General features: G+C 64.3%; 1 protein-coding gene across 1 annotated transcript; it reads right to left on the minus strand.

Annotated features, from left to right (window-relative positions):
- Nucleotides 1–2,791: 2,791 nt before the first annotated feature.
- Nucleotides 2,792–8,634, minus strand: GABRD (gamma-aminobutyric acid type A receptor subunit delta). Its single transcript, XM_024760253.1, has 9 exons — nt 8,333–8,634; nt 6,933–7,045; nt 6,551–6,618; nt 6,233–6,453; nt 4,989–5,071; nt 4,482–4,619; nt 3,716–3,871; nt 3,292–3,503; nt 2,792–3,076 (listed from the first exon to the last, which is right to left on the minus strand). The coding sequence occupies exons 1-9, from the start codon at nt 8,632–8,634 to the stop codon at nt 2,792–2,794; spliced, it is 1,578 nt and encodes a 525-aa protein (XP_024616021.1).
- Between the last annotated feature and the right edge of the window lie 549 nt (nt 8,635–9,183).

The following is a 9,183-nucleotide window of genomic DNA, read 5'->3' on the forward strand; positions in this document are numbered from 1 at the left end:
CAGAGAGAAGCCACGTGCTGACAGAGGCAGAGACGGGGTGATGCGTCCATCAAGCCGAGGGGCGCCAGGAATTGCCAACAGTGCCAGGAACTGGGGAGAGGCCAGGGACAGGCTTGCCGTCAGAGCACCCAGGAGCCCAGCCTGCCCACACCTGCATCTTGGACTCCTGGCCTCCAGAACTGTAAGAGCAGGAGTTCTTCTTTTATCTTTTTCTCTTCTTTTTTGGCCGTGCTGTGTGGCTTGTGGGATCTTAGCTCCCCAACCAGGGATCAAACCCGGGCCACGGCAGTGAGAGTGCAGAGTCCAAACCACTGGACCACCAGGGAAGTCCCTGAATTTCTGTTGCTTTAAGCCTCCCAGCCTGTGGCACTTTGCTACGGCCACTCCAGGAAACTAATTTCCCCCCAAATAAACTTCCTCTACCAGGTCCTTGTCTCAAGCTCTGCTTTTGAGGGAACCCAAACGACGCCCCCAGGCGTGGGCTGCGCACGGTGAGGCCTGTGCCCCACTGGAAGGGGGAGGGGTCAGTGCTGGTCTTCCCCCTGCTACAGGGGACGGAAGGGACCTGGGGCCCTGTCTCCTCCAGCCTCGGGGAAGAAGCTGTCCCAGGCTCAGGGGAGCATTTAGGAGTCTACGTGGGCCTCCACAGGAGAACACAGACAAGGAAGCTGACAGCCCCCAAAGACCGTCCCTGCTGGAATGAGGCGCACGCAGAGCCCAGGCCACCGCCCCACCCGGCCACCTGGCCCCGGTGCCCCGGCTCAGGAAGCGCTGCCACCCCTGCCCAAGCCAGCTCCTCTCAGCTGCGAACCTTGATCCGCCCTGGCCTTCAATCTGCTCGTGTCATCAGCGCCGGAATAGAACTCGCATTTCAAGAGCATCAGCCCTTCCCGTCCCTCTTCCTGGCCCTGTAAACATGTGGGCAGAAATAGCAGCCTGCAGGCTAGAGGGAGTGATTGCCGGTTGCAGAATTGAGTGAAGGCTCCTGCCCGGGCGGGCCTCGCTGCGTGGGTGCCCAAGGCGGCCACAAAGCCCAGCTCGAAATAGCTCCCTGTGGGTACCGCGCAGCAGAAGGAGGGCAGCCTGCGAGCCGTGAAGAAGCCGGGGGGGAGGCGGGCCCCGGGGCGGGCAGGGTCCTGGCAGCGGACCCAGGTGAGCACAGCAGTTCCGGGAACCTTGAACCCACCCGCGCATCCGCCAGAGGCCCCAGTGGAAGGCAGGCCTTAGGGCAGGACCCCGGGTGCCAGGGGCGGGGGTGCTATGGGCGGTCTCGGGCCCAGCCCAGTAGCTTCAGGACGCCATCGGGGCCTGGACGTCCCATCCCTGGGCCACTCTCCGTGTTCCAGGAGGAGGGAGCAGGGACGCTGCTGGAGACACACAGGCCAGAGGGCGCCCATCTGGGAAGGGGAGAAAGAGGCGTCACTGGCCTCTTGTCAGAGCTGGCCAGGCATGGCCTGGGGCCCTGGCCGACCCAGATCCGGGCTCTGCCGCATCTCGGCCACCTGCTTTCTGCTGCTCCCACGTCAGTCACTCTGGGGCCTGGAGGCCCTGCTCCCTGGGCGGTCCTGCCCCCTGGGACGAGCCTGCCCAGCCCTGCAGCCTAGCCCTTTAGAGCGGGGGCCCAAGGGGCAGCCTGGCGCAAGGAGGCGTCCTCAGGAGGTAAGGGGCCTTTGAGCTCGAGGTGTGAGCCCTGGGCGGGAGGCAGGCCTCAGACACGGCTGCTCCCGCGGGGGGCCGCTGGGCCCTGCAGCCCTGGCTGGACCACCTGGCCTCAGGGGTCACTCTGCCAGCTAAGCCCTGCAGTGGGTGAGCATCCCCAGCGCCTGCTCCCGTGGCCTGGGGACAGAGCACACCCTGGGCAGGTGGCCCAGCAGGGCACACTTTCTGATTCCCACAAAGTCACCGTCACACGCCCCTCGAGGTGGTTTGCGGGGGCACCTCAGGGCCAGCGGGGTCGTGGCCTGGCTGATCACAGCAGAGCACTGGGCCTGGCATTCCCGACCCAGCTCGGCTGCACAGCTGCCGCTCTAGTCGCCTCTGTCCCCTCTGAGTGTGAGGACCTGTCCTGCTCTGGTGCAGGGGTGACCCGGGCCCCTTGCTGAGAGCTGCGACCCTGGCACCCTGTGGTGGCAGCAGATGTGGGAGGGGGCTGGGTATTCATGGGGACCTGGTTGTCTCTGTTCTCCCATCACCACGTACAGAAGGCACTGAGATGGCACCCCCGGCCATGCACCCGAGGGACTGGGGGTGAGTGACTCTTCCAGCCCCCGTGCCTCCCCCCAGCCCCTCTGTCCTCAAGTCTCGGTCCCCAAGTCCCTCTGTCCTGAGCCCGTCGAGCTAGTGGGAGGAGAGCCTTCCAGGCTCCAGCAGAGGAGGTCACAGTGAATTTAAGCAGCGGCCAAAGGCTCCGTTTTATTTCATGCTGGGACCAAAGGCCTTCCCGCTTTCTCACCGAGAAGATGCGTACCTTCCATGCCCGGCCTCCTCCCCCTCCGTGGTCCAAACCCACAGAGCTAAGTCCCAGAATCAGGATCCTTTTCCGAGTCAGACGCAAAGCTCCCTGGGGCCCGGTGCCTGCCTGGCTCCCAGGTCAGGAGGCTGGGCTGCTGGGCCGTCTTCTAAAGACCAGGGGTCTGGGTGAGGGTGGGGACAGAGCCTGGGGGTGCTGAGCGAGGCTGAGGCCTTCCTCTCCTTTTATGTGGCCCGTGGTCCTCCCCCCTGTGAAACACGCAGAGCGCCCCGGGGGTCCTTCCCCCAGGAGGTCCCGGGCATGGGACCTGCGAAGCCGGCCTCACATGGCGTACGCGGCCCAGTAGATGACGTTGACGGCGGCGAAGGCCGCGGGGAACACGGCACGGGCGTAGATGTCGATGGTGTCCGCGTCGATGGGCTTGAAAAGCGCACGGAGGCCCCCCTGGGGCCCCTGTTTCTTCGTCTCCTCTGTCTCCACCTCCACCGACCTGTAGGAACCCATGAGGTTCCCGGGCGCGCGGCACTGCCGGCGGGACGCGGCCAGCTCCTGGGTGACGCCCGCGGCCGAAAGGGAGAAGAGCACGATGGCATTCTTCACGTCCATCTGTGTGGGGAGGGGGAGGGGCGGGCTGAGTGGCTGGCGAGCGAGGGGCAGGACCCCCGGCCCAGGCCAGCGGCTCTACTGGGAGAGCAGGTCCCAGGCTGAGCACAGGAAAAAGTGCCCCCTGCCCCGCAGGCAACGCTGACCCTCCCTGGTGCTGGGCGGGGGCGCTGTCCTTCGTCCTGAACGTGAGAACCCCACTCCACCCCCAGCCTCACCTCGACCCTCTGCTCCTTGACCTTGACCTTGGCCTTTTGCTTCTTCCGGTAGTCAGCGTTGAAGTGGGCGAAGGCGTACTCCACCAGGGCGGCAAACACAAAGACGTAGCAGATCCAGAAGTACACGTCCAGCGCCTTGATGGCCGACGCCCGCGGCAGGGAGGAGCGGGCGCTGACCATCAGTGTGGTCATGGTCAGCACCGTGGTGATGCCTGTGGGGACAGGTGGTGCCATTACTGGAACCCACCCGGGTGCAGGTCAGGCTCCTGTCACCAGGCCCGGCCCGGCTGGCCACTGCCCCAGGACAGTGGGCCCGAGGGACTGCAAGGCGAGGCCTGTGCTCAGGACAAGTGGGGTTAGGGCCCTGCTCCCAGACTCCCTCCTTCCACCAGCTCCCGCGGGGGGAGAGGCCAGGGCCCCGTACCTAGAGACACCCTGGCGGGCACTGCGGCCTGGCTAATCCAGAAGGAGACCCAGGACATGGCGACCAGGAGGATGGAGGGCATGTAGGACTGGATGATGTAGACGCCCCGGTTCCTCCGGAGGTGGACGTGCAGGCTGAGCCGGGGGAACTGGCCGGCTGCCGGAGACCCCCGTTAGCACCAGGCCCACCACCCAGGGCAGTGCTCGGGGAGAGGGGCGCTGAGCGGGAACTGGGGCCACTGCCGGCCTCCAAAGAGAGGAAGACCCTTGTGCCCACCTCCCCCCACAGCCTGATGGGTCAGGAGAGGGGCCGGCCCTGCGGCAGGGCCACCAGAGGAGGGGGAGGAGAAAGATTCCGGCCTTGTTTCTGGCCCGTGGGCCCCTCCCAGAGCGCAGTGCACCCCTCTCCTGCCCTGCTTGTGCACAGCCCAGCTCGAGGAAGGAGCCAGCCTGGGCTCGCTGGCTCCGATGACCGGGCAGCAGGGGCGGGAGGGGCCGGGAGACAACACAGGCTTGGCCCTGGAGCCCCCCGGCACCCCTCAAACCCCGGGAAGCAATGAAGAAGCGAGGAGTAAGGCGGAGGAAACCTGATCCGGGCCCGCACTAGGGCTCGTCCCGGGCGGCTGGGCCAGGCACAGCCTGCGCCGACCAGCGGTTTTCCAGCTGCAGCCTCAGGGGGCCCTCGGGGCCGGCTAGTGGCTCTGCGGAAAGCACTAGAAAACCACCAGCGGGGCTCACAAGGAAGAGGCCGCGAGAGGCCGCGTTACCCGATTTGAAGTTCATCAGCTCCGTGGTGAAGCGGTAGCTGGTGATGGTGAACTGCGCTAGCTGCAGCCTGTCCAGCCCGTGGATCTGCCCCTGGTTTTCAGACCAGTAGTAGACGATGTCCTCGGACGAGTAGCCGTCTGCAGGAGAGCCCACATGGGCCGCAGAGCCTGGCGCCCCCTCCCCAGCCCCTGGCAGCCCTCGCAGGACTGCCCTGCCTGTGCTGGGAGCTCGATACACAGAGGCAGGGAGCAAGGAGGCCTGGGACCACGCCTGGCACCTCGGAAAGGTGGGCAAGGCCAGATGAGCTGGCCAAAGGGCAGGTCGCCCTTGCCAGGCGTGGCCCAGTGACACAGGCACGCGTCTTGTCTGGCCTCCAGGGCCGGCCGTCCTGGGCAGGGCGCTGACCCGCAGCAGGAGGGCCTTCCGGCCCCCTCTCTTCCTTCTCTTCCTTCTGTTTCTGCCCCGCCCCCGCCCTGCGCCCCGCCCTCGCGCCGCCCCGCACTCACAGCTCTCCAGGTGCAGCATGCAGTCCTGCTCGTCCATGGGGTACTTGGCCAGGTCCATGTCGCAGGCCACCGTGGAGGTGATTCTGCCCAGACAACACACCGGTGGGTCCCCGGGATGAGGCCAGCCCCCGGCAGCCGGCGTCTCTCTGGCCCAACATGGCAGAGACGCTCCTGCACCCGGCCAGCACGGCCTCCTCACGGGGTGGCAGCAGGCTGCCTTTGGTCTTGCCGGCAAGCTGCCGGCATTTGGGTGGAAACTGGAAACTGTGGCCACGTTACAGATCTCTGTGAGTCTTCGGGGATCAAGAACCGGATTTCACTCACTTTCCTCGTCCTTCAGAACAGCTGGCTGGCTAAGCCTGCGGCCAAGAAGGCGGGTCCAGCCTGAGCCCCCTGGTCTGCCCCTGGGGACGGCCTCTAGGCGTCCCCACTGACCATGCAGCCTGGGAAAAGGCTGGTGTTGCCAAGTGTGCTGGTTTTCCAAGAGAATTTAGATTCTTATGTAAATCTCCTGATCTTTAAAGTGTTGGCAATTAAGTCCACTTTTAAAAGGCGTGTGTCAGAAAACACACATTCAAACCGATACACGTACACGTGTGTTCACAGCAGCACAGCTCACAACAGTCAAATGTGGAACCAGCACAGCTGTCCGTCCACGGAGGAGCAGATACACAAAGCTGGCGTATCCATGCAATGGAATGTCACTCTGCCATCGAAAGGCAGGAAATTCTGATAAATGTCACAGCATAGATGAATCTCGAAAACACTACACTAAGTGAAAAAAAGCAGACTCAAGGGGTCACGTAGCGTATGATTACTTTTGTGTGAAATGTGCTGAATAGGCAAATCCATGAAGCTAGAAAGCCGGTTGGCAGTTTGCAGAGCTGGAGACGGGAGATGGGGAGTGGCTGCTAACGGGCACAGGGTCTCCTTTCGGGTGAAATATATTGCGAGAGGGTAGAGGTGATGTTTGCACAACATGGGGGATGTGCTAAGTGTCGCGGAGTTGTTCACTTTTAAATGCTTGATTTGATGTTATGTGCACTTCACCTCAATTTAAAAAGACGAGGGCACGCGTTAGCCAAATAGCGGCCTCTGCTGGCTTCCGGCCAGCAACCTCGGCTTCCTGCGCAGCTGCTGGTTGCCGGGGGATATAAATACCGCCACCCCCCACCCCCCATCCCCCCAGCTCCCAGCGGTGCGCTCCGTGGGGGGTGGGTGGGCAGGCAGCCGGCTGGGCTCACCGGATGCTGTAGAGAATCACCCCGTCGGGCTGCAGCCGGATGAGCTTGTTCTCCACCGTCACATCGTGGAACCAGGCGGACTTGGCGTTCACGATGAAGGTGTCAGGGAGCCACAGCTTGTCCACGAAGCGGCTGTCCAGGCCCAGAGTCTCATTGGTGTGGTTGTAGGACAGCCTGCTGTCGCGCCAGCTCTGATGCAGAAACACCGTCATGGTGTACTCCTGCGGGGGTGGGGGGACGCAGAGGCCCGGCCGTCAGCCCCTCCGCTCGCTCCTAGGGCACGCGGCCGGGGGCGGGGCGGAGGCCGGTGGGACCTACCATGTTCGCCTCAGAGATGTGGTCGATGCTGGCCACCTCGATGGCGAGTGCCACGTTCACAGGGGGGCCTGCGAGGAAGGAGCCAGGCCCGAGGCAGGTGGGGCTGAGGCCAGGGCCCAGCACCCCCGGCCGCTCAGCCAGGCCAGCGAATTCCCCAGAAGGCGGGACAGGGAACAGCCAGGGGCTTTGCAGGGAAGGCCGTCTTGGTGCAGACCAGCCTGAGGCCTGAGCAGATCCACCTTCCTAGCCGTTTCCCTGGGGGCTGGTGCAGGAGCTCGGGCACACCCCTCAGGGGAGCGGGCCTCTGCGCCAGCCCAGAGCCAAGCAGGGCTCACACCCACACTGGACCCAGGGTCTGCCCGAGCCCGACGGCCACTCTCACCTCCGATGCCAGGCCGGAAGTTGCGGGCGTAGCCCTCTATCAAACCGTCCAGGTTGGGGAGCCAGGATATTTCCAGGTTGGAGCCGACATAGTCGCCAATGTCATTCATTGCCCTGGAAACGCAAGGCCCTCTGGTCACAGGCAGGGTGCCAGGGACAGAGCCTGTCCTGGGCACCTAGGCCATGGGTGGACAGGGGGGAGGCCCTGCGGGCTGGACCTGACCAGTCCCAGGAACTCACGCCGGACACAGGGAGGCCCCGGGAGGTGCAGAGCCCAGGACTCCTGGACGTCTTCCACTGGCCTCTATGCTCAGCTTACATCCCACTCACTCGGCCCTGAGGGAGGCCACCCAGGTCAGGCAGAGGCCCCCAGCTCCCTCCATAACCACCCAGCATCCCCACCCCTGGGGTCCCCCAACAAGAGCACATGGCCTCCCTTTCAGCTTCTGAGGGCAATGTGTCCTGTAGGAGGTGACTTGGGAGAAAAGACGTGTGACCAGGAGGCTGAAGGCTGGGGAGAGGGAGACAGCGGGTGAGGTCCCAAACCCGGGACCCAGGTCCAGGCCGAGGGCCCGTGGGGAGGCTGCAGGCCGGCCTCCTGCTCTCTGTCCCTTCCCAGGCAGTCTCCAGATCTCCCCAAATTGCCACGTGCCTCCGGGGCTTAGCCTGACCCCGGAGCAGCTGGGGGCCACGCACCCTGGTTTCAGATTAACCTCACCGACAGCCTGTGCTGGTCGTGTTTGTCCCTGGTGGGGCCGCACGGGGACCCAACGACACAGGCGTCTCGTGGCCCGCACACGCCGACTGCTGGAAGCCCCCCAGTGGCTCTGCCCATCCCCCTTCTTCTGCTCGCCCTCTGGGAAACAGCGCCCCCACATTCATGTCCACCCAGAACCCCAGAATGGAACCTTATTGGGAGACAGGGGCTTTGCAGACGTAATTAGTTAAGATGAAATGCTAGACTAGGGTGGGCCCTAAATCCATGACTGGTGTCCTTAGAAGAAAAGGAAATGGACACACGGGGAGAAGCCACGTGACCACCAAGGCAGGGATGGAGTGATGCGGCCACAAGCCGAGGGACACCAGGGACTCCGGAAGCACCAGAGGCTGCAGAGAGGCATGGACCCTGCCGACACCTTGGCTTCAGACTTCGGGCCTCCAGAATTACGAGAGAATAAATCCCCCCTGTCTTAAGTCCCCCAGCTTGTGGTCGCTTGTTACAGCAGCCCCGGGAACCTCACACACCCTTGCTCCTCCAGGCCACGGCAGGTGGGGGGTGGGGCGGGCAGGATTTCTCCTAAACCTGACAGCAGGGAACGAGGAGGGACATTCAGGAGGAAGCCTCTTGTTTTCCTCTGAATCACTGCTGTCCCCAGTGGGCAGAGAAGGCCTCCAGGGCACCTGGGGCCCGAGCCCATCCAGAGCCCGCAGGGGAGCCGATGCGCCAGGGTGTGGGTGCAGAGCGGCCGGGAGCTCTGAGGCCATTCCTTCCTCTCCCCAGAGTCCGGCGTGGCCGCGTGCCCAGGCGCCCCACTCTGGGCCGTTTTGGCCACCGTGACGAGACCGCTGACCCCTCTGGGCTCCCGCGGTGCTGCCGCTGGCCGCCCCACCCCTACCCTCCGGACGTGGGACCGGCTACCGCTGAGCCTGTCGGCGCAGCCTGTGCCGTGCCCCCCCACACAGACTGCGTCCCCCGCCGCCATGGCCCCAGCCTCCTGCCTGCCTCCAGCTGCTACTGCCCCCGACTCCTGCACTCCAGCCTCGCCCTCTTAGACGCCCGCTTGACCCTCCAGACCCTCTGTCATCTGTCCCCACCTCTTGCTCCAGCGCTAACTCTGACCCCCCATGTCCCCACGCTGATTCCCCCCACCTCCACTGAACCCCCATCCCTCTCCTGGCCCTGCCCCGGGCCCCTGAAGGAAGCTGTCCTGATCACGCATTTATTCATCCACGCCTCCATCTGGCTAGTGTGACCCTTGGTGACGCCCTGTTCCAGAGATGTGACTGAGCCGGGCCAGGACAGTCGCGGCCAGAGGTCAGCGTCTGCAAGGGGTGGCAAAGCAAGGGGCTTTGAGCATGAAGACGGTCACAGGAAGGGGAGGTCAGGAGCCCTCTGGCTGGGGAGAAAGGGACAGCCTCCCTGAGAAAGTGACATCACAGCCCAAAGAGAGAGAAAGTGAGTCTGGGCCGAGGCAAGAGGCAGGAGGCAGCCGAGGGCTCCACGCGGTGGGGTCTGGGAGGGGCCTGCAGGG

Source organism: Neophocaena asiaeorientalis, unplaced genomic scaffold (assembly GCF_003031525.2).
Source record: "Neophocaena asiaeorientalis asiaeorientalis breed wild unplaced genomic scaffold, Neophocaena_asiaeorientalis_V1.1 scaffold489, whole genome shotgun sequence".
Lineage (NCBI taxonomy): Eukaryota > Metazoa > Chordata > Mammalia > Artiodactyla > Phocoenidae > Neophocaena > Neophocaena asiaeorientalis.

What these genes read in the sequence shown, in the direction of transcription:
- GABRD (XM_024760253.1), bottom strand. Translation starts at nt 8,634, where the DNA reads ATGGCGGCGGGGGACGCAGTCTGTGTGGGGGGGCACGGCACAGGCTGC. An exon ending in GTGATTCTCTACAGCATCCG is followed by an intron (nt 5,072 to 6,232) that starts GTGAGCCCAGCC and finishes TTGTCTGGGCAG; the next exon opens with AATCACCTCCACGGTGGCCT. An exon ending in CATGCTGCACCTGGAGAGCT is followed by an intron (nt 4,620 to 4,988) that starts GTGAGTGCGGGG and finishes GCTCTCCTGCAG; the next exon opens with ACGGCTACTCGTCCGAGGAC.